The sequence below is a fragment of the Nothobranchius furzeri genome, chromosome 3 (genome assembly GCF_043380555.1).
Source record: "Nothobranchius furzeri strain GRZ-AD chromosome 3, NfurGRZ-RIMD1, whole genome shotgun sequence".
Lineage (NCBI taxonomy): Eukaryota > Metazoa > Chordata > Actinopteri > Cyprinodontiformes > Nothobranchiidae > Nothobranchius > Nothobranchius furzeri.
The window spans coordinates 72,007,937-72,031,846 of NC_091743.1; the positions used below are offsets into that span (position 1 = coordinate 72,007,937).

At 42.5% G+C, this 23,910-nt stretch overlaps 2 protein-coding genes across 2 annotated transcripts; both read left to right on the top strand.

The window, feature by feature from the left end:
• Positions 1–5,094: 5,094 nt before the first annotated feature.
• On the top strand, positions 5,095–12,231 carry mcm2 (minichromosome maintenance complex component 2). The gene is made up of 20 exons (XM_015958547.3): positions 5,095–5,196; positions 6,388–6,587; positions 6,659–6,831; positions 6,925–7,055; positions 7,122–7,260; positions 7,344–7,441; positions 7,517–7,638; positions 7,727–7,934; positions 8,019–8,153; positions 8,264–8,455; positions 8,537–8,630; positions 8,707–8,785; positions 8,965–9,136; positions 9,242–9,368; positions 9,598–9,710; positions 10,121–10,285; positions 10,362–10,436; positions 10,697–10,879; positions 10,961–11,116; positions 11,939–12,231. The coding sequence occupies exons 1-20, from the start codon at positions 5,191–5,193 to the stop codon at positions 12,047–12,049; spliced, it is 2,679 nt and encodes an 892-aa protein (XP_015814033.3). The 5' UTR covers positions 5,095–5,190; the 3' UTR covers positions 12,050–12,231.
• Positions 12,232–12,829: 598 nt separating this feature from the next.
• Positions 12,830–23,649, top strand: podxl2 (podocalyxin-like 2). The gene is made up of 13 exons (XM_015958546.3): positions 12,830–13,096; positions 14,230–14,564; positions 15,513–15,843; positions 16,082–16,188; positions 17,463–17,685; positions 17,901–18,038; positions 18,135–18,283; positions 18,375–18,449; positions 18,832–18,988; positions 19,121–19,182; positions 19,450–19,629; positions 20,509–20,670; positions 20,762–23,649. Exons 1-13 carry the CDS (start codon positions 13,063–13,065, stop codon positions 20,819–20,821), a joined length of 2,013 nt encoding a protein of 670 aa, XP_015814032.3. The 5' UTR covers positions 12,830–13,062; the 3' UTR covers positions 20,822–23,649.
• Positions 23,650–23,910: the final 261 nt, after the last annotated feature.

Here is a 23,910-nt window from a genome sequence, read left to right on the forward strand (position 1 = left end):
CATACATACTTAGTACCTCGAGTATTACCTGGTACCTAAGTATGAACTACTTTTACTGTGTACTTTTTCAGTGATTGTACTTGTGTCCAAAAAGCTAATGTGCCGTGTTTGAGATAGGATAAATTGGCATTTTGGAAAAAAGGCACCAGGCCACCTATACATGCATACTAAGTACCTCTAGTACTACCTGGTACCAAAGTATGAACTACTTTTACTGTGTACTTTTTCAGTAATTGTACTACAAAGTACGTACAAAAAGCCAAAAGTGGCCAGTTTGAGATTGGATAAAATGGCATTTTGGAAATAGGACACTAGGCCACCTATACATGCATACTAAGTACCTCTAGTACTATTTGGTAACAAAGTATGAACTACTTTTACTGTGTAGTTTTTCAGTAATTGCACTTCAAAGTATTTTCCAAAAAGCTAACCTGCCGTGTTTGAGATAGGATTAAATGAGATTTGGGAAAAAGGACACTAGGCCACCTGGAGTTGGAAGAAGTGAAACTTATTCAACCCTCTCCAATATTTCAAGATAGTTTTTTTCCAAATAGTATAATGCAAAAAATAACTACAGTCATGTCTAAAAATTTTGAGAATGACACAAGTATTAGTTTTTACAAGAGTTTTAATAAACTCCTTTCAGATCTTTGTCTCAGTTGTTTCTGTGATGTACTGAAATAAAACTTTCTGGAGTTTATGCTAATTATTATAAAAAAATCCGAAACTTTTCCAGTTTCCAATACTTATGCAATTTTAAAAACCTTTGGCCATGACTGTATTATTTGTTCTTCTATACTGCAATGTATCAACCAAGTCATAGCATATCACAGAGTAACAGTTAAAGCAATGGAGAACCAATTCCCTCACAATCTATCTACAAACACACACCCAACAAGATAAAAGTCAAGCACAATATACATTCCTATTCGCGGCGTTGGAGCCACGCACTATCAACTCCATTTCCCACATTCGTCTATATACTTATTAAAAAAAATGTTTCTTAAACAAATTCATGTGTGGCTATTGCTTCAAGTCTTGACTGAGGTAACTCCACACCTTCACACCACAGAGTAGGGTGCACATTCTCTCCATGGTTTTTTTAACAGTCCTGAATGAGAATTTGATGCTTCCCTTGTAGTTATAATCCCCCTCTCAATTAATTCAATTCAAAAATAATGTATTAATCCCAGAGGGAATTTGATCCCAAAAGTAAAAAGTAAGTAAGATAAAATTTGTACATAAATTACTTGGTAATTGTTTGTTTCTTTCTTTGTACAAGCTGGTCTGTTTGAAGTTCAACCAGATGTGGGAGTTTTAGCAGGCGTTTGTAAATAACTCTTTAATGTGACTCTGGTAACCTGTCGTATTCTGATGGCTCTTTTCTGAAGTGAGCATACAGGTTATGAAGAGTTGTGTTTTCCCAAACTTCAACACAACAGTTCGAATATGGCCAAAAAATGACCAATATACAAAATGTAATGCTTGATTATTCAATACAGATTTTGCTTAACTAAGGAATGAAATACTCCAAAATACTTTAGGTTGAATGCAGTATGTTGAAAGTGAGGTCTCTGGCAGATCTTGTGGTCTATCACCCATAAACTAGATTTCATTAAATTTTAAAGTACTTAAACCATTTATCATGACATTACAATTGTATTTCCCAAATTTGATTCCCACACAGTATACCAATTTTTTTTTTATCAAACCAGGTTATTAGTTTGTTAAATTGAGTAAACATCGCTCAGAAGGTCCTGTAAAGTCTCCCCTTCAAACAATATGTTACCATCACCTATGAACGCATACTGGCTGTTAGATAGAAGTTTGCATTTCTGAAAGAATTGTCCAGAATTTAGTCAAATAACATTTATCGTTTTTGAAAAACTTTTTCTTTGTATCTCAAAAAAATGACTTTTTTTTATTTAGTTTGAATTACAATAACAGGTAAAAGGAACAATAAAAGTAAAAATAGTACCACCTGGTACAATACTACAGTACTAGGTAGTTGGAAAGGGTCTCCAGAGATCGTAGTGTCCTTTTTTCCAAGTCTCATTTTATCCTATCTCGAACACAGCACGTTAGCTTTTTGTACGTATTTTGTAGTACAATTACTGAAAAAATACACAGTGAAAGTAGTTCATACTTTGCTACCAGGTAGTACTCATTATACTTAGCAGGTATGTATAGGTGGCCTAGTGTTCTTTTCCCCAAATACCATTTTAACCCATTTCAAACACAGCACGTTAGCTTTTTGAGCATAGTTAGTAGTACAATTACTGAAAAATTACACAGTAAAAGTAGTTCTTACTTTGGTACCAGGTAGTGCTCGAGGCACTTAGTATGCATGTATAGGTGGCCTAGTGTTCTTTTTTCCAAATCTCATTTTATCCTATCTCAAAAACGGCACGTTAGCTTTTTGTACTTACTTTGAAGTACAATAGCTGAAAAAGTACACAGTAAAAGTAGTTCATACTTTGGTACCAGGTAGTACTCGTCGTGGCACTTAGTAAGTATGTTTAGGTGACCTAGTGTCCTTTTTCCCAAATACCATTTTATCCTATCTCAAACACAGCAATTTTGGCTTTTTGGACATACTTTGTAGTACAATTACTGAAAAAGTACACAGTAAAAGTAGTTCATACTTTGGTACCAGGTAGTACTCGAGGTATGCATGTATAGGTGGCCTAATGTCCTTTTTCCCAAGTACCATTTTATCCTATCTCAAACACGGCACATTTAGCTTTTTGTTTGTACTTTGAAGTACAATTACTGAAAAAGTACATGAAAAAAGTAGTTCATACTTTGATACCAGGTAGTACTTGAGGTACTTAGTATGCATGTATAGGTGGCCTAGTGTCCTTTTTCCCAAATACCATTTCGTCCCATCTCAAACTCGGCACTATTGGCTTTTTGTACATACTTTGAAGTAGAATTACTGAAAAAGTACACAGTAAAAGTAGTTCATACTTTAGTACCAGGTAGCACTCGTGGTACTTAGTATGTATGCATAGGTGACCTAGTGTCCTTTTTCCCAAATACCATTTTATCTCATCTCAAACACGGCAATTTTGGCTTTTTTGGACAACTTGTAGTACAGTTACTGAAAAAGTACTAAAAGTAGTTCATACGTTGATACCAGGTAGTAATCGAGGTACTTAGTATGCATGTATAGGTGGCCTAGCCCTAGTGTCCTTTTCCCCAAATACCATTTAATCCCATCTTAAACTTGCCACTTTTGGCTTTTTGGACATATTTTGAAGTACAATTACTTAAAAAGTACTCAGTAAAAGTAGTTCATACTTTAGTACCAGGTAGTAATAAAGGTACTTAGTATGCAAGTATAGGTGGCCTAGTGTTCTATTTCCCAAATACCATTTTATCCTATCTCAAACACGGCACATTTAGCTTTTTGTACATAATTTGAAGTACAATTACTGACAAAGTGCACAGTAAAAGTAGTTCATACTTTGTTACCAGATAGTACTCGACATACTTAGTATGTGTGTATAGGTGGCCTAGTGTCCTTTTTCCAAAAAGCCATTTTATCCTATCTCAAACTCGGCACTTTTGGCGTTTTGGACATTTTGAAGTACAATCACTGAAAAAGTACACAGTAAAAGTAGTTCATACTTTGGTACCAGATAGTACTCGAGGTACTTAGTATGTATGTATAGGATGCTTAGTGTCCTTTTTTTAAAACACAATTCTATCCTTTATCAAAGAGGTACATTTTGCAGGTCTGTGTCATCCTGATAGCCCATTATGTCGCTCATCTCAGCTCCTCTCCAGCAGCGAGACGGGTGTTGCCGTAAACTATCGTGTAAACGCGCACTTCAATTGTAGGTGCGGCTCACTTGACCGCAGTCTGATTTTGCCCCAACATGCAGCAGAGTGGAACAGAATCAGAGTTTCTCCCTGCTTTATTGATGACTGCTTTTTTTTTTACACAAACATTAATGGTGCAGCGTTGAGGTCCTGCAACAGCTGATGCTCTGTTCTCGAATTGTTGACCTGGTTTTGCTCAGCTGCAAGACTGAGTGGAGCTTGTTTTCAACAAAGACTCAAGTATTTCTGCTCACATCATCCCAGCCAATCAGAGCCTACCTGCAAAGCTTCTCAGCCAATAGGAGGCTCAGAAATCCATCCTCCTCCTCCTGTCCTGCAGCATTTCAGTGACTCATAAGAAACATCTCAGGACTTCGCCCAAATCACAGAATAGTCCTGGTTGTGGTTCTACAACAGATTCAGTGAGATCCTTTCAAAGAGCCAAATATCACAGAACTCAACTAACAGTTTCAACTCATTAATTATATTAGTCATGGCTCTAAAAAGGTCCTCGTCTTTGTATGACCTGCATGCCAAGTGAATCAAATGAAACAATAACCAATGGATGGTTTTGTATTATTATGAATAACACTAATAGTGTTATTTCTCTTGTGATGAACGTAGTGATATTAATTCATAAGTTTAGCCGTGGTCTTATTATTATTATTATTATTATTATTATTATTAAACATGCTATCTATCTATCTATCTATCTATCTATCTATCTATCTATCTATCTATCTATCTATCTATCTATCTATCTATCTATCTATCTATCTATCTATCATCTATCTATCTATCTATCTATCTATCTATCTATCATCTATCTATCTATCTATCTATCTATCTATCTATCTATCTATCTATCTATCTATCTATCTATCTATCTATCTATCTATCTATCTATCTATCTATCTATCTATCATCTGTCTGTCTGTCTGTCTGTCTATCTGTCTGTCTGTCTGTCTGAACTAAGCAGTTATTTGTAAAATAATCCACCCAATTTCCGAAACTCTTGAAGAAATTGAACGCATACTATCTACGTCACGAACACCACACAAGGAGGGTTTGTTTGTTTATCTCTGCGGCTCAGGCCGCTGAAGGGTGGTATCTACCGAGACCATCCGAGACACCGCAGATTCAGCTGCTAGTCAGCGACAAAACCGAACAAATCGTAAAGGAAGACCCGCCCCTTGAAATCTGGTCAGCCAATGAGAAAGACCAGCATCGGCATTCTCTTTGAATATTCATATTCATTCGCGGGCTTTGAGCTCCACGTGGTCGATTTCGCGCGAAAAGGGACAACCGGGCAGGAAGAAGAAGCAGCGTCGTCCACTGAAGCAGCAGCAGCTCAGTTCAGCAATGGCGGTGAGTTACAGTAAAGCCGTGAAAAACAACAAAAACGGGCTTTAATTAGGTTTTATTGCTTAAACGAAAGAAGATGCCGTTTATTAACTCCAGTTTATCGCTGTAGTTTTTGCTGACTTATCTCGTTTGTGGAAACAAGCACACAAAGACTTTCACTGTTTAAGAATCCGAACTTTTCTTTTGGAAATCAGGATTAGTTTTAGATGTTTTAATGCAGAATCGTGACCGACAACGATGCTGACGAGTGTTTTATTTAGTTTTACGTTATTAGAAACAATAATTATGGTGTTTGTAACGGAGAGCTGCCATGTGGCAGCTTCAGTTTGTCTGATTTTTATGCATTCAAGTCGAGTTTTTGAGATTTAAACGTATAGAAAGTCCAGATTATCTCACGTAAATCAGCCGAAAATCTCCTTTAGTTACAACAACACAGAAGTGACTGATCGTGTCCTCATGTGGCCTTTTCTTTATTTAACAACTGTTTAATAAAGTGGTCTCCTTTAAAAATAGCTGAAGACTCACTTGTTCATGCTGGCTTTTGTATGACCTTCTTCACCACTCTCTTTATTCTGCTCTCCCCACCTATTCCACCTTCCTCAGGATCCACTGATTTCCCTCTTTCCTATTCACTCCCTCTCTTTCTTAACATTTTTTTAATCACAATTGTCTATTTATGCTCATTTTAAATATATTGTTAAACATTTTCTAAATGCTTTTTTATATTTTTACATTTTTTATCTTCAGAGGCGCTATAGAAATGATACTTTCTTCTTCTTCTTTACTCTGAGCTGTTTCTTGTCTGCTGTACGCAGATTATTCATCAGGGAAAACATTTCCCTTGTTATTTCGGATTATTTAAAATTGCACCAAGAGGTTCTTCTATACCCAGAAACCCGTTATTGTAATCTTTCAAAATAAAACAAATTAAGACAACTAACAATAACTCAAACTAAACTTAGTTTGGTTTTATACAGTAAACGTTAAAATGCTCCACTGAAAAGCTCTTGAGCTGTTTGATGTTCTGGTCATTTAGTTTTTTCTTTTTATCTAATTAAGACATGGGGGGGGGGGGGGTTAAAACAAAATTTCTGCACTTTAGTTTATTTTGTTTAACATTACGATTGCACCCTCCAATTGCCTGCAAGGGTTACCGATCAGCCCGTTTGGAGATGTAACTGTTGTTGTTGACAGGATTCCTCTGAGTCGTTCCACGTGATCACCAGCCCCAACCGACCCTCCAGGAGAGGAGACCTGACCTCCAGCCCAGGACGGGACCTGCCCCCATTTGAGGATGAGTCCGAGGGGCTGCTTGGGGACGGACCCCTGCCTGGGGGTCTGGAGGAGGAGGAGGAGGCAGACGGGGAGGATCTGATTGGAGATGGGATGGAGAGGTGAACACCAGTTTGTGAGATCAGAAGCTTGTTTGGAAGCTTCATAATGATAAGTGGATCTACTCTTCCAGAGATTACCGCCCCATTCCGGCACTGGACCAATACGAGATGGAGGGCTTGGATCTGGATGACGAGGATCTGTCGGAGCTGTCGCCGGGAGCTCGAGCCGCTGCCGAGGAGGCGATGAGGAGGAGGGACCGGGAGCAGGGCCTCAGTGGACGTCTGAGGAGAGGACTCCTTTATGGTGAGGATGGAGATGAGCGGACCCATTTCTGGAGAACGGCTTTAATCCAATTGAATGAAAACACTGAAAGTGTTGCCTTGTTGCTGTTTTCAGACAGCGAAGACGAGGACGATGAGCGTCCTGCCGCCCGGCGAAGACGTCTGGCTGAGCGCGCCGCTGAGGGCATCGCAGATGGAGATGAGGAGGAGATGATCGAGAGCATCGAGAACCTGGAAGACATGAAGGTTTGTGGAGCTCTTTCAGGCCTCTCTACCGTCACATTGGGTTTTTAATCCCCTCCCGTCCTTCAGGGACACACGGTGAGGGAGTGGGTGTCTATGGCAGCTCCGCGGCTCGAGATCTACAACCGCTTCAAGAACTTCCTTCGGACCCACGTGGACGAGAATGGCCACAACGTGTTTAAGGAGAAGATCAGCGACATGTGCAAAGGTAGCTGAGATCTCTGCTACGGAGGAACGGTGGTGGAGAGGAGTTGAAAAACCTTAATCCTGCTTTTTGTCCCGATGTCTCAGAGAATAAGGAGAGTCTGGTGGTGAACTACGAAGACCTCGCTGCCAGGGAGCACGTTCTGGCCTATTTCCTCCCAGAAGCTCCAACGGAGATGCTGAAGGTGAGTTTTTATCATCGTGGAAGTCAAAATATAATTAGGACTTTTTCTAATGAACCCAAACATTTCTCTTGTCAGATTTTTGATGAAGCAGCCAAAGAAGTAGTTCTCACCATGTATCCAAAATACGACCGCATCGCTCACGAGATCCACGTCCGGATCTGTAACCTGCCGCTGGTCGAGGAGATTCGATCGCTCAGGTAGCGCAGCTTCCAGGCTCTTAAACATCTCCGCGATGCTGTTAAAGTCCTGTGTTGTTCACAAACGTTCTTCTGCTCTGGTCCTCAGGCAGCTCCACCTGAACCAGTTGATCCGGACCAGCGGCGTGGTGAGCAGCTGTACCGGAGTCCTGCCTCAGCTCAGCATGGTTAAATACAACTGTAACAAGTGCAGCTTCGTGCTCGGACCCTTCTTCCAGTCCCAGAACCAGGAGGTGAAGCCAGGATCCTGCCCGGAGTGTCAGTCGCAGGGGCCCTTCGAGATCAACATGGAGGAGGTGAGCGCTGATATTTAAAAAACAACAAAAAAACACTTAAATTGGACGTTCTGAGAGGAACCTGGATGTTTTTCCTTTGGACAGACGGTGTACCAGAACTATCAGAGGATCACCATCCAGGAAAGTCCTGGAAAAGTGGCGGCTGGCCGACTCCCTCGCTCCAAAGACGCCATCCTGCTGGCCGACCTGGTGGACAGCTGCAAGCCCGGAGACGAGATCGTGAGTTCAAATCTGCTTTCAGGAGTTCCGGGATACTCCCGAACGTCTGAGGGATAAAACTGACCGCTAGCTCGGTTGGTGGCACATTTTCATCGTGCTTTCCTCATCAGGAGCTGACGGGAATCTACCACAACAACTACGACGGCTCTCTGAACACAACTAATGGATTCCCGGTGTTCGCCACAGTGATCATGGCCAATCACATCACTCGCAGGGATGAGGGCGTGGCCGTGGCCGAACTCACAGACGAAGACATCAAGGCCATCGTTGCCCTGTCCAAAGACGAACGCATCGGAGAGAGGGTGAGGCACACAGTTGTCGGATCAGAACCCAACAGGGTCGCCGGTTCTCTTAAACGACTCTGGTTGTTGTGATGAGTGCAGATCTTCGCTAGCATGGCGCCGTCCATCTACGGACACGAGGACATAAAGAGAGCTTTGGCTCTGTCTCTGTTTGGAGGAGAGTCCAAAAATCCAGGTACTGACTCCCGGCTGAAATCCAGATCGCGTCGGGTCGGATGTTCGTTAATGCTGCTCGTCTGATTCTCCTGCAGGCGGCAAACATAAAGTACGTGGAGACATCAACGTGCTGCTGTGCGGAGACCCGGGAACTGCCAAGTCCCAGTTCCTTAAGTAAGGCACCAAACACGATCCTGCAGATGATCACCACACAGTCCGAGTTCTGTTCCAAGGGTTCGCCAACATCCAGATCAAACATCAGGAAACACATTAGCATAACAAAGATGGACGGTGGAGCAGGAAGTGATGCTGAGCAGGAAGTGGTTTGTTTGATCAGGCGTTTTCCTCCACAGGTATGTGGAGAAGGTGGCGAGTCGAGCTGTGTTCACCACGGGTCAGGGGGCGTCCGCCGTCGGTCTGACAGCCTACGTTCAGAGACACCCGGTGACCAGAGAGTGGACCTTGGAGGCTGGAGCGCTGGTGCTGGCCGACCGCGGCGTGTGTCTGATCGATGAGTTCGATAAGGTGAGTTGAGACCCGTTCGGTCCCTTCGGGAGAACGAAGATGAGATTACCTCTCGCTGATAATTGAATGAGAACTTCATAACCCTTCGTGGCCTTTGACCTCCAGATGAACGATGCTGACAGGACGAGTATCCACGAGGCCATGGAGCAGCAGAGCATCTCCATCTCCAAAGCTGGCATCGTCACCTCGCTGCAGGCTCGCTGCACCGTCATCGCTGCGGCAAACCCCATCGGTACGTCAGAGCCACGACCCGTCTGTAACCGTGGAAACGTCGTTCATTTTATTAGATTGTGTTTAAAACAACCAACCAGCTGCCTGACAGCAGATCCTTCAGGCCCACAGAGAGCTGGCCACATCAGCTGTTTTCATTCCTGAGCTCAGTGGGAGGTGGAGCCGAGCGCGGCTGGTTTTGGTTTCTGGGTGTGATTCGTTTTCCTGACTTGTCTTTTGTTCGGTTTCAGGTGGCAGGTATGACCCGTCGCTCACATTCGCCGAGAACGTGGACCTGACTGAGCCCATCGTGTCTCGGTTTGATGTGTTGTGTGTTGTCCGAGACACAGTCGACCCTGTGCAGGTACACACACACACACACTCACACACACGCACTCACACACACACGCACGGCATCACTGCTGCAGAAACTTCACCTGATTTCAGTTTTTAATCGTTAATCAGACTATTTATTTATATTTGATTGAAAGCGTTCCTTCATGAAGCTCGGAGGGGTTTATGGTTTTCGATGATTATTGAAACTAACGGAAAAATATTTGCAATCATAAATGAGACTAAACCTTTATTAAACCAAATAAAGTTTAAACAAACGGACGATTAAAGCTCATTCACCGAGGTAAGGATTGGGATTCTCTGTGTTTTACATCAGTGATTCATTATTACTGAAACCAGACGTTAGTTTCCGATTAAATTAGAACTTTAACAGCAGATAAAAACAAAGTTTAAATCCGTTTGAACCTTTCTGTTACGAAGGACGAGATGTTGGCCCGGTTTGTCGTCGGTTCCCACATCAAGCATCACCCTAGCAACAAGGAAGGGGGCGTGGCCTTGGAGGAGATGGCTCTTCCCAACTCGTCAGACGTTCCTCCAATTCCTCAGGAGCTACTGAGGAAGTACATCATCTACGCCAAAGATCGGGTAGGAGCTCCTAAACCCGCAGGTGGATGGTTTAGTCTCACAGCTGGAGACTTTGATCTGTGACGTGTGTGTTCAGGTTCACCCCAAACTGAACCAGATGGATCAGGACAAGGTGGCTCGGATCTACAGCGACCTGCGCAAAGAGTCCATGGTGAGTCCTGTAGGATGCTGGGACAGATGAGAGTCTAACCGTTTAGTTTCTGTCAGAGTGGGTGAGCTGTGTAACGAGTTTGGGAGGAGATGGAGACCAAATAGAGACGTCATTATAGAAGATGATGTCTGTTTCACCTGACAGAATAAATAAACACAAGCGTTCGGGTTCCAGCTTTATGTCTCCTCCGGTCGCGGCTCAGTGAGTTTAAAGCGTTCCTGAAGTAAACGCGGCAAGCAACGTTTCTGCTCCTCCTGCAGGCCACCGGCAGCATTCCCATCACCGTTCGGCATATCGAGTCCATGATCAGGATGGCTGAGTCGCATGCAAAGATGCACCTGAGGGACTACGTCCTGGAGGACGATGTCAACATGGCCATCAGGGTGATGCTGGAGAGCTTCATCGACACTCAGAAATTCAGTGTCATGAGGAGCATGAGGAAGGTCTGGAGTTGTTTGCTAGAACCATAAAAGCCACCAGGGTCAGTCAGGAGGAGTCTTAAGTCCCGATTTGTTTGTTTACAGACGTTTGCCCGTTACCTGTCATTCCGCCGGGACAACAACGAGCTGCTGCTCTTCATCCTCAAACAGCTGGTGGCCGAGCAGGTGGCCTACCAGAGGAGCCGGTACGGAGTCCAGAACGACACCATCGAGGTCCCAGAGAAGGATTTGCAAGAGAAGGTGAGGAGGAGACGTCTCGACCTTGTGGTTTCCACTGAGTAAACAGAAAAAAACAGGATGCTTTGTTGATACCTAGTTCAGCTTTTACTCCCGCAACATAAATTACGTCTTTCACTCCTTCAAAATAAGAGTTTCAAACATCCACATGTATCTCAGAACACCTGGAGCTCATCAAAGCAGTTCATTATTTAGAAACCTCACGCTTAAACCACCAGGAGTTCACTTCCCATCAGTTAGTTAAGTTTGGATTGAAGCGTCATTAACCTGCTGGTCCATCACACAAAGCATTTTGGGTAATGTGGGTTAACCTGTGATTGAGATTTCTCAGTCCTTCCTGGTTTAGATCTGTGTTTTACTGCCACCTGCTGGTGCTGGAGGTGTGTTACAGGTGCTGTTGGAGAGCTCTTCACCTGACCTGAAACAAAATGAAAGCTAGAGATGCTGTGAAATCTTTAAAGTGACTTTTTGGGCGCTTAACTCGCATTGTCCAAAAGCTGCAGAGGATAACCAGAACAGTTTTGGTTCCAGGGAACATCTCTAAACTGAACGAGTTTTATTTCAGGGTCTCATAAAGGTTAAAGACCTACGACCCGCTTCATGTCCAGCTTAAAAATTAAAGTAAAACCCTGAAAGACTTTAAATTGCGTTCATGAACCAGCTTTCGGGGAAACTTATTATTCTCTTAAGTGTTGGTGCTGCTGTAACAGTCTATTCTATTAACTTGGGAAGGGAAATTAAACCAGTTTTCACTTCCTGGTTCCAACCAAAACCAAACTTTTCTAGATAAGGTTATGACTCTTGATTGTTGTTCTCGTCATTTAGGCGAGGCAGATCAACATCCACAGCCTGTCGGCCTTCTACGACAGCGACCTTTTCCACTCCAACAAGTTCAGCCACGACGGCAAGAAGAAGCTGATCCTGCAGCAGTTCTGAGGAGGAAGATCCTCCTGACACTGGACCAGCGAGGGGATGGGATCTTGGGTTGTTCAGAAGCATGAGCTGAACTCTGGTATCGGGTCACAAATGGAACCAGAGCCTTTTGGTTTGGTTTCTCTCTGAAGCTGGTTGTAAATAAATGTAAATGTTTCACATTAAAGTGTTGATGTTTAATTTTTCTGACCTTCGTGCTTATTTCTGAAGGCCACGTTGCTCCACTTAAAATTTGGAAAATAAAAGTAGAAATGTTAATGTTCATGTTGAATTGTTGCTTTGTTCCGATAGAAATAAAAGTGTTTTGGTAAAAAATGTCTCTTCTTTAAACTGGCTTTGCTGGTACAAACTACTTCGCAACAATATAGAAAATGCAGCTTTTGAGTTTGAATTAATTTTACATCATTCTATTTTTTTTAAACAAACATCTGACCTAGCTTCTTCATGCATGAATAATTATGAAACATAATTAAAATTATAATTTTCAAAGCCAAAACTTGATCCTGAAAACTTCTGAATAGCAAAGATTTGATATTTCGGGCTGAAACTGATCTGAAACTCATTGCAAAGTGCTGTTGCTGCTGAGAAGGATACAACAATGAATTCCAGCAGCATTATCACTTGTACTGCTTCGTGCACACACAGAACAATGTCGTTTTACATGTTCTAGATGTGTTTTTATTGTCCATATGTCATAGATGTTTTACTGACTCAGTTTTGGGGTGGCCAGCCTTCTTGCAGGGGAGGCACGTGCACCCCTCTGGACACGCCACTGGGCGCGACCTCCAGTGGTCAGACCAGGCACAGCAGTCAGTCGCAGACCTGATTCAGGCTCAGTGCTGCAGCACCGGATCTGGTTCGGTTCTGGGTCTCTGACGCCTACCGTCCCTCCCGCGTGTTCGGAACCGGTAAACCTGCACCTTTCTCGGACATGACGCGGCCGTGAGAGCACTGGTTCCCCTTCAATCCTCCAGGAGCATCTCTTTCGGAGCGGAGGCGGGAGGACTGCAGCGGACATGCCGGGCCCGGTCCTCCTCCTTGCACTGACGGGTGAGTCTCCGCATCCTGCAGCATGATGGAGGTAAACATTTAAACAAAACACGATTCAGCAGGGACCCCCCCCCCCCCCCCCCCCCCCACCACACACACACACACACACACACACACACACACACACACACACACACACACACACACACACACACACCGTTTCGCACAAAACAAAAAACTAAAAAAACAAACAAACTGAAAAACAAATCAGAGAGAAATCTTTAGACTTTAAGACAGAAACGTGAAATCACACAAAAACATTGTTGATGACAAGATGATGTTAATGAAACTCTACAGCGGAGTTAATAATTTCATTCTATTTTCAGTGTTAGAAATAATAATGAAGCCTGCATTCCAGGGTTTAATCAGTGAAACGCTGAATAATCAGTGAAATACATGAATAACTAAAAGCTAGCTGTTCAGTTCTGTTTTAATCAAACAGCTCAACACTGCCACCTGCGGACATAAGTCTGTCTGCAGCCTCCCTAAAAGGTGAACTCTGGATATTCTAGCTGCACGTGCTCAGACAACTTCTTTTATAAAAGTGCTTTGATGAACAGACCTTCAGTGATTAAAGTAAATATTTACAGCTAAATGAACACAGGTCATGATAAATAAGTGACTCTTATTTTGAAGGGCTGCACTGCAGATTGATGTGTTTTCAGCTGAACGTGAACAGTGATTCGAACATGTTTCCTAACATGATTTAATTATTGACCCAAATATTTGTGATTGATATTTTCTCACACCTCTGGTTGACTTGACATCACAATAAAACGGCTCAGTGAGAAAGTATAACCTTTGTTGATTTATGCAAATGCGTAAAGCAAGAGGTTTACTATGAGATTCTGAAAGTAGTTTCAGTTTTATAAGATTTGCGTTTGTTTTGAGAATATTAATTCTTATAGAATATATAATTAGTTGTTTTTATTTCCTGAGTTTCCTGTTCATTTATGTTTTAAACACTAAAAAAGGTCAAAATAGGAAAATTTTTCATTTCAGTAAATTATTTTTGAGGAATTTTTTTGATCAACTCCTTTTTTCAGAATGGTTGATAAAATTTTGATTACTGACCAAAGTTTTTCTCTGTGTGATAAATATCTGACGTTGTATTTATTCTCTCTTTACCATAGCCCTCCTGGTCGGCTGTGAAGCTTCCGGACGCAGTTCCTCTCAGCGTGTCATACCACTACGTCCTCCTCAGGCTCCTCTGTTTGGGGATGAGACCCCAGGTCGGTCACATTTCGTCCAGGAATTAGTCAGAGCCAAACGCCACTCAGGCACTGAGCTAGTCCGAGCGCAGCCTCATTTGGTTCATGATTTGGGCCGGCCGGAGATCCACGAAACGTCCCGTTCACGGACCAGAGTGGAGTCAGCTAATTCCTCACAGCTGAATGCACCACACCAGGAGGTAGCCAGGACCTCTGCTGCAGTGGAAGAAGATCCTGATGTGGATGATGTGATGGAGGTGAGTCGGGATGACATGAACATCTGGAGATGAAATCTTGCTTACAGCTCCTAAACTTTTGTTCAGGGTTGTTCTTCTCATAGAAACAAATAGAGACACCATTATTATTTGTATGCTTTAATGAGGTTTGGATAGAAAAGTGTTCTGAAATAGTATGGAAACGAGCGGCGTGTCAGCATCATGTGTGACGGTTTGTGATGTTTTTGGTTACTATGGTGATGAAATGTGCCAAAAACAACACCTCATGGAGTAAAATAGGAAATCATTCATATTGCCTTAAAACTTTGTCCTGTTTGAAAGAAAAAGTCCCCATCAAAAAAAAAACATCAGCTAGAAACATCATTTAAGCACCAGATCTTAGACAGTTATCAAATCAAATCAAACTTTATTTATGAGACACTTTTCATACAGTTAATGCAGCTCAAAGTGCCTTACAGATTAAAATGACCCCACATCACCCTCATTCTCATTCTCATCCCCCCCCCCCCCCCCACACACACACACACCTAGTTACAAAGGATTCATCTTTTTGATATCGTTTAGTGTTTTAGTTTAGTGTTAGTTATAGGTTTGATCACGCTTGCAGCTACTTTTTGGGTTTGGGATGGACCTCAATAGGATGGAGCCTTTACCTCGTTAATGGGAGGTCACATGACTCAGAGGGCAAAGCTTTGTGATGCATTTACAGGATCCAAGCAAACAAACTCTGCCTAGTTTAAGAGGTTTTCTAGCTCCTAAGCAAACAACAGTTTTTTTGTCTTCTCTCAGCCAGCACATCTCTCATCTCCATCTGAAATGAGATTTTCTCAGACATCTGATGTTTTACCTTTATCTGTAATCCAACACTCCCCCACAGGGACATATGTGATTCTTTGTGATGGGTTATTATTTGAGATTTTCCAGCTCAGTGTCTCACAATAGCTCATCACATTGTTTTTGCACCTTCAGCATATGGTTCATCTCATAGACCCCCAGGACCCAGAAGGCTACAGTGGACCCTCATACCCAGCTGACCCAGAGACGGTGCTCGTTGGTGGCCCAGGGGCGGGAGATAACTCCCAAGAGGCTTCTGGTTTCTATGGGATGGACATGGAGGACAGAGACAGAGGAGACGAAGGAGAGGACCAAGAGGGAAGAAAAGAAGAAGAGTGGGAGCGAGACACAGGAGAAGAAAGAGAGAGAGAAGCGCATGACAAAACAGGAGGAGGGATGGATGAACACAATGTCCCAGAAGTCTTAGAGGTTAATCACTCATCTCCAGACCTGGATGCTCTGATCGGTTAGTGGACAGCTTAATCAGAACACCTTTCGCCGCCTGTAATAATCGTAGATCCACTTATATCTGGAGCCAAACATCAATTATGATCCTTTATTTCTGTAAACGTGCTGCTTTATGTCTGCCAGAGGTCAGAAACCGGATCAGCATGACTGAAACTATCCAGCAGGAGTCCTGAACATCATTTATTAACTATAATGACAACACACACAGGTTTCTAGCATGTATCTTTGTGTCACAGGCTACACGTCATCCCTGCATCCGTCCAAAGAGCCCGACAGCAACTCCTTCCTGAATGAGGAGCATGATTCTGGGCTGCAGGAGCATCGTGGCTCCTCAGTTCTGGAGGTAAGGACAAAGACAAAGACATGGATCTGAATCCAAACCACTACTGGATATAATATTATAGGCAAGGCAAAGCAGCTGTATTCATATAGCACATTTCAAACACAGGGGCAATTCAATGTGCTTTACAATTGGCATGAAATGGCAGGACAATAAACAGGAGACACAAATTAAAACTATACACAGATAAAATTATAATTTAGAGCCAAAAAGAAAAGGCAGAATTAAGGTTGAGCAATTACATCAGAGATTACAGTGGAGACAATGAGCTGATGAGTACATGAGGGTTTTAAGTCTTGATTTAAACAACACTAGAGTTGGGGCAGATCTGAGGTCCTGGGGGAGCTGATTCCACATGTGAGCAGCATAATAGCTAAAAGCATCTCCACCCTGTTTGGTTCTGACCCGAGGTCCTACCAGCTGATTGTTACCTAAGGATCTCAGAGCCCTATTGGGTGTATACACAGGAATGAGATCTGACGTGTATTTTGGTCCCATGCCACTGAGTGATTTATAAACTAGTAGGAGCACTTTGAAGTCTATTCTGTAGTTTACTGGTAACCAGTGTAGGGATCTAAGAACAGGAGTGATGTGCTCCGTTCTCTTAGTTCTTGTTAAGACTCTAGCAGCAGCATTCTGAACAAGCTGCAGTTGCTTCACAGCTTTTTTGGGAAGACCAGTTAGGGAAGACCAGTTAGGAGACCATTGCAGTAGTCCAACTGGCTAGAAATAAAAGCATGAATGATTTTCTCTAAGTCTGGTCTGGACATGAGACCTCTGACTCTTGATATTTGATGAAGGTGATAAAACGCTGATTTAGTTACAGCCAAAATAGGTCCAGAGAAGCTCAGGTCGGAGTCAATAATAACACCAAGATTTCTAACCTGGGTCTTTGTCTTTATTCCCCTGGAGTCTAGCTGAGCAATAACATCCATCCTATCCTTCTTGTTGCAAAAGACAGTAACTTCAGTCTTGTCTTTGTTTAGCTGAATGAGGTTTGACTGCATCCAGTCGTTTACTTGTTCTAGGCACTGACAGAGTGAGTCCAGTGGCCGGCAGTCACTAGCTGATAGGGCTAGGTAGATCTGGGTGTCATCAGCATAGCTGTGATAGTTGATGTTGTTATTAAGTATGACCTGACCCAAGGGGAGCATGTAGAGCTTGAAGAGTAGCAGTCCTAGATTGGAGCCTTGAGGGACCCCACATGTCATAGTGATCGGATAATTATCAAAGATATTTCATTTGTCAGGAACTTTAACCTCCAGCCTGTCCAACAGGTAGGTCCTTTCGATCGAGAGCTGCTGGAAGCAGAGAAGGATGGAGACTCTCAGTCCAGCGGCTACGGACTTCTTCGCTCTTCCAGTTCTTTGGTTCAGTCAACATCAGCACCTACAGCAGCCTCCAGCACAGATGTTCCAGATGTTTCTGCAGATGTTGGAACTGCCACCCCAGAAACGGACACAGGCACAGACTTTGGGCTTCTGGGAAGTTACACAAGGGGTATTCTCAAAACTTGATTTCTATTTGTTTAATAACTGAAAATGGTAGATGGCCTGTATTTGTACACCTAATTTCCAAAAAGCTACAAAAGCAAGCCTCTACACATACAAACACAAACATTGCCCTTCAGACCAGAGTTCATTATGAACCCTTACATCTAAACGAGATAAAATTATTTCTGATGCTTGTGTTTCATGTTTGGTTTGTTGTTGCAGATGAAACAGGGGAGGAGGAACCAGGCCTGATGTTTACAGGTGTGATTACCCAGAATCCCACAGCTCCAGAGGTTGGCTCAGCTCCCAGCAGGGAGCCTCTACAGCCCAGTTTGGAAGAGGAGGAGTACTGGGAACAAGGTGAACATGGTGACATCACAGCTTTTACGGTCATTGCTCACAAACTAATCCAACAACTTCAAAAACACTTTTATCAAACCTTCTGGTTTTATCCAGAGTTTAAACCAAAAGACAAAAATGAGAAAGAGACGCTGAGAAGAGCGGAAACAAGAGTATGGCCCATCCTAGCGCTCACCACCGATCCGTCTCCTACCGTCAGCTTCACGGAGAGCGAGCTCAGGTCCGATCCGGAGGAACAACGACAGGTGTGTGTAGATATTTGTGTCAGGTGAAAACAGCCTTTTCTAAAATGTACTGAGGCTCTAAATGGTTATGTGTTTTTGGTTTACATTTCAGGTGGTTTGTTTGAACTGGAGTGAACTGGCTGCTCGAGGCTACGTCATCCTGAACATGACCAAAAACATGAACTGTGTAAGATTCCAGAGTCAGGTTTCAGAATCAGAAACAAGACTTGGTCCAGATCACGGGGACCGGTTTGGACTGGTTCAGATCTTAAACAGGAGGTGACATCAAATCATGTGGGCTACCCTGAGCCCAGCTCTGAACAGAGCTGATCACAGACCTGTTCTGGCGTGTTCAGTAGAAAGTGTTGCATCTGTTGCCATGACAATAACACAAGCCACAACAGGAAACTATTAGTTGCCCTGGCAACAAGATTTTATCTTGCTGTGCTTTTTAGTCTGTGAAGATTGACTTATGCGTGTGTGTGCATGTGTGTGTGTGTGTGTGTGTGTGTGTCTGTGTACGTGCGTGCGTGTGTGTTCATGCGTGTGTGTGTGTGTGTGTGTAACAGGAGGAGTTCCGTGTGGATCAGGGTGTTAGGTTGTTGAAGATTATTGAGCGAGTGTTTGCTCGGAGAATGAACAGCCCTGAAGGATCATGGGTAATCTACCTTAGCAAGCCAACACATCAGCAACATCAGCTGCTGATGAACGTGGCATCTGGGCATGGTACGCATTCACACACACACACACACACACACACACACACACACACACACACACACACACACACACACACACACACACACATGCGTTGCATACACACAAGCACATGTCAGCTTGTTGGATTCTTGTCTCCAGGTGTGATTGCTACTCAAGATGTTCTGGACATTCTGGGAGAGATCAGAAAAAGCCTGGATAAGGTGAACTTCTGTTAGTTTCACATTCATCAGATTTGGTTTGTTTTACTTAATTATTAAAAGTTTATTACAAATTTATAACAAATGTATAATCAATTTAACCCAAGAACATTTTAAGAGAAAAAATATTATTCCAGATCACTTTTTATGATTGTTTGCTTTTGAAAACAAGATTATGTAAAGTTTTTACCTGTGTGTGTGTGTGTGTGTGTGTGTGTGTGTGTGTGTGTGTGTGTGTGTGTGTGTGTGTGTGTGTGTGTGTGTTGTCAGGTGGGCATCCAGAACTACAGTGCGGCCACCAGCTGCCAGTCCCGCCCCAGTAAAACACGCAGCGACTACGGTAAACTGTTTGTGGTTCTGGTCATCATCGGTGCCATCTGCATGATCATCATCACATCTGGATTCATCTACATCTGTTGGCAGAGGCGTCTGCCGGCGGTGAAGACCATGGTAGGTCAACACCAGGCATCAGTTGTTAGCCTTGGAGTAAAGTTTGGGTTTTGATGCACATGTAAATGGAGTGTTCTCCTCCTCGTTTGGCAAAAGTGAAACCAATCCTGACACGAAATGATCCAGAGGCAGTAGTTCATGCTTTTACTAAAACCCACATTAATTAGTGTAACTCGGTCCTAAATGGGGTGAGTCAGGGCACCTTAGTGAGGCTACAACTCGTGCAAAACGCGGCTGCCAAATTCTTAGTTGGTAAAAGGAAGTTTGACCATGTTTCTCTGGTCCTGGCTCAACTGCACTGGCTGCCTGTAAAGTTTAGAATTGGTTTTAAGATCCTTTTATTGTTTTTTTTTTTTTTAATCTTTGAATGGTTTAGCTCCGTCTCTGTTACAGCCACACACCCCGGTACGGGCACTTTGTTCAGAGAACCGTCTCCTGCTCTCTGTGCCCAGAACATCTCTAAAGACACGAGGTGGCAGGTCATTCTCTGTGCAAGGCCCTGAGCTTTGGAATGAGCTACCGATCTCTGTGAGGGCTTCCACTTCAGTGGCAGTTTCTAAAGTCAGGCTGAAGACGTTTTTATATGATTTGGCCTTTCCTTCCTGCCATTAGTGTTGTAATTTTGAACCTGCTTGTTGTTTTAGTGTGTACTAATTTCATTTACTCTGTTTTTCTTTTATTTCTTGTACAGCGCTTTGGTGTTACCTCTGTTCCTGTAAAGCGCTATATAAATAAAGACGCAGTTGAGAGCATGACCAGATCACATGGCTAACAGCTCAGGGTCATCAGGCTGAAATGTCGGCGCTCAGATTCAAACTTCACTGTTCCTCTTAAAAGCTCCAGGTTTGGTTTCAAAACCATCAGTCTGCTCTCCAACAGTTTCCCGCTGAAGAGCTTCATTCTGTAGAGAACGGTTACCATGACAACCCCACCCTGGACGTGACCAATGACACCCAGCCTGAGATGCAGGAGAGGAAGCCGAGCACCAATGGGCTGGCGTCGGTGGGAGGAGGCGGGGGAGGAAACGACAGCCGCTGGCAGGTGATTGGATGATTATTTTAGAAAGATGATATTTGTATTTTGATCTCGGCTCGTCATAGCAACAACACAAACATTCCTCTTCGCTTTTCAGGCTTTCGTCAACCAAGCAGCAACTGAGGATGATGAAGAGGAGCAGGACACACACCTCTGACTGATGAGGAGGAGATTTTTATTTCATACATGGAGCCAAGAGGAGAGAAGGAGATCACCATGACGACAGAAAAGGAAGAAAACAAAATGTGTTACATGGGGCACACACAGGAAGACATGATGTCCTGTCAGAGTTTAGTGAAGGCTGAGGAGACACGGAGCTCAGCTGGAGGAGTCGCTGATGTCATTTAGAGGATCAGAGTTATTACTCCAGTTGGAACCTGTTCTTGATGTTGGAAACATCCTATCCCTCCTGGGTTTAGTGTGCCTTGCGCTCTTAGCTCTTCGTAGGGTGGCTGCACAAAACTATTTCGGTGTTAGAGACAATAAATCACAGCATGAAGCTTCTTTCTCCACCTGCACCATTTGAATGTAAAGAAGCCATGTTGGGCCACAGGAGGAATGGTTTCTTCAGCTTGGAGAGCGCCTTTAGGTCTGATGTTTACTGTGATTACCAGCAGTGGAATGTAACTTTAAATACACACTCATGTAAAACGTGAAATAATGCATGACTGTAGATGAAGATATCAAACTGTAAATAAAGCAGACACATTAATCGGTAGATGTAAAGACAAAAAGCAGCAAATGTAGTAATGCAACACTCGTACTTTCACAATAAAACACTTCATACAAGATCATCTCTACTTTTGCAATATTCTGGATGTCTAGTGATGGCTTCTACCAACCGGCATGTCCAATGCAGAACACCCTGAAGGGAAAAACACATTTAAATTCTTAAAGTCTGACAGCAGCGACTCCTCAGCTCCAACTACTGAAGAGAAACTCTTACTGTGAAAGTTATGCCACTTTATCGACTCCCCTGGAAGACGAGACCGTCACCAAAATGTTGCATCATGTTTAACATTTGCACAACTATCTCTGTTTTGCTTCTAGTATTTCTTGTACCTGCTGAAGATGTTTCCTGTGCGCTCTAAATCTGTTGGCTGAAGCTCTGCTTGTGCCCCGATAGCCTGATGTGCTTAAACATGCCGTGTGCAACACGCAGGCTAACCCTAACCCATGTCACATCACGAGTCAGAGATCACATGTTTGACTGACCAGAAAAACTTTTGATGTTGCAGTTCTGTCTGATTATTTCCCTGCTAATCGTGTTAAAGTTACAACACCAGAGAGTTCATAGAAACCAAATGCAGCTCCAGCGTGGAAAATTACATTTTAGATCAAAATCCTGACTTTTAATATTAGAAAAAAAAAACAGGAAGAGTTGACATTTTAAGTCGGCTGCAGACACAGGTTTATGTCAGCAGGTGTTGAACTGTTTAGTGGTAATTCAGACTTTCAATTTTGGGCCTAAACCTGAGCAATTGGTCAAGTTAAAATAAAAACAGTTTTTATTCTGTTCTTTGAGAAATGTTTTAATATCTTCATAACTTCAGATGTTTTGATGTGTTTTATAGACTCTTATTGTGAAACTTTAAAGGGAGTTCTTTGAGCTCAGCTGTGGACGCCCGTGTGAGAGAAGCCAAAAGACTACAAAACACTAGAGAGGTCATTTCCAGATGAGCTTCAGGTTTTCTGGAGGTTTATTTCTCTCAGTGGCCATGATGATGTGTTCTTGATCAGCCAGAGCAGCAGAAATAAGATGTAAAAACACTGAAGTTATATTCTGAAAAACAACCAGAATCATCAGTGGGAAGGAGTCGTCACATCTCCCGTTTAAGTAGACGCAGCTGAAGGGAACTTACTCTCTTCCTTGTTGTTTGATGAAGTCTTAATAACAGAACGTAAGATTCAACATGGAGGTCCAGGAACCAACGAGGGAAACGTGTTTGAATCATAGCTTTTATTTTGGACTGATTCTGTCACATCTAAGTTTCTCTCATATCCGAGGCCCAGTTTGGGGTCAGATTGGAGTTACCGAAACCTGATTAAGGATCCAAAACACCAACTGATGTCTGATGACTTCCTTTAAGGATTTGAAACTAAATGTTTGATGAATAATCTGAAGTTTTCAGAATAAGAAACTAAGATGTAGCTGTCCCATTTTGGGTTCGTCTGGAGAACATTTCAGCCCAGAATAAGTTAACAAATTGAAATGACATTTTGTCTTAAAGCTCCTTGATTGTCCAAACAATCCCACATTATATCCGATTGGTGTTTGTGTTGAACTGAGGACTCTGCTGAATTTATCACAAATTCTTTATGTTTGGTCCTAATAAATGTCTCTATGGAGGTCGACAGCAACGGGATGTTTATTCATGTTTGCTGGCAGATGAACCAAAAGCATTTGAGTCGTGTTTCTGTTTGTTTTATTTTATTCTGATTGCTATTTTTAAAGCTGCACTGGTGCATTTCTGTTCCTGCTGCAGTTATTCCAGATACGTCTGGTGTTTCAGCCCTTATGGATTCATATACTGCCGACTGATCCCGCTCTGTCAGCTAAGTGTTAGCTGGATGTTCATCAATCAGAAGAATTTATACACGACTGCTTGCCGCACAGACTGCGTTTGTAAAGCAGAACAGATGAGGATGTAGCTTTTAGCATCATCACAATAAACAAATGTTGCAAATGTTTCTAAATGTGCTTTTGTTGTTGATATTACTAATTGGTCTATTTTATTTCCTTTCCTCTCATAATTTAATGTTAGCTTCAGGTTGCTGAGCACTCATTTGTAGCAGAAATGTGTTTATGTCCTAATTAGACTGGAATGGTTTTGGTTTAATATTTTGTTCATTTTAATAGCTTTGTGTTGTAATACTCCAGTAACAGTGATACAGTGATTTTCTAGGTTTTCATAAGCTTTTAGATCACCTAGGTTTTCATTTCTTTTGTTGCCTGTGTACAAAAATAAAGTTAGATTTAAATTAGTTTTTGTGTTGTTCTTTCCTCTGAAATAAACAAACAAGCTGTACATTACCATATAATAATAATAATAATAATATAAAATTTATTATTATTATTATTATTATTATTATTATTATTAGTAGTAGTAGTAGTAGTAGTAGTAGTAGTAGTAGTAGTATATTTTTTATTATTTCAAGATTCTTCTGTACAAAATAAATAAGCTCGCCCTGACTCAAACTTTATTTGTTTAGCACTTTTCTACACTAACATGCCACCAAAGTGTT

Excerpts from the sequence above, each read along its gene's own strand:
- mcm2 (XM_015958547.3), top strand. Across the intron at positions 7,935-8,018 it reads TCGAGATCAACATGGAGGAG|ACGGTGTACCAGAACTATCA; the intron begins GTGAGCGCTGAT and ends TCCTTTGGACAG. Across the intron at positions 8,631-8,706 it reads AGGAGAGTCCAAAAATCCAG|GCGGCAAACATAAAGTACGT; the intron begins GTACTGACTCCC and ends ATTCTCCTGCAG.
- podxl2 (XM_015958546.3), top strand. The coding sequence starts at position 13,063 with ATGCCGGGCCCGGTCCTCCTCCTTGCACTGACGG. Across the intron at positions 18,039-18,134 it reads GGAGGAGTACTGGGAACAAG|AGTTTAAACCAAAAGACAAA; the intron begins GTGAACATGGTG and ends GGTTTTATCCAG. Across the intron at positions 18,450-18,831 it reads TGACCAAAAACATGAACTGT|GAGGAGTTCCGTGTGGATCA; the intron begins GTAAGATTCCAG and ends TGTGTGTAACAG.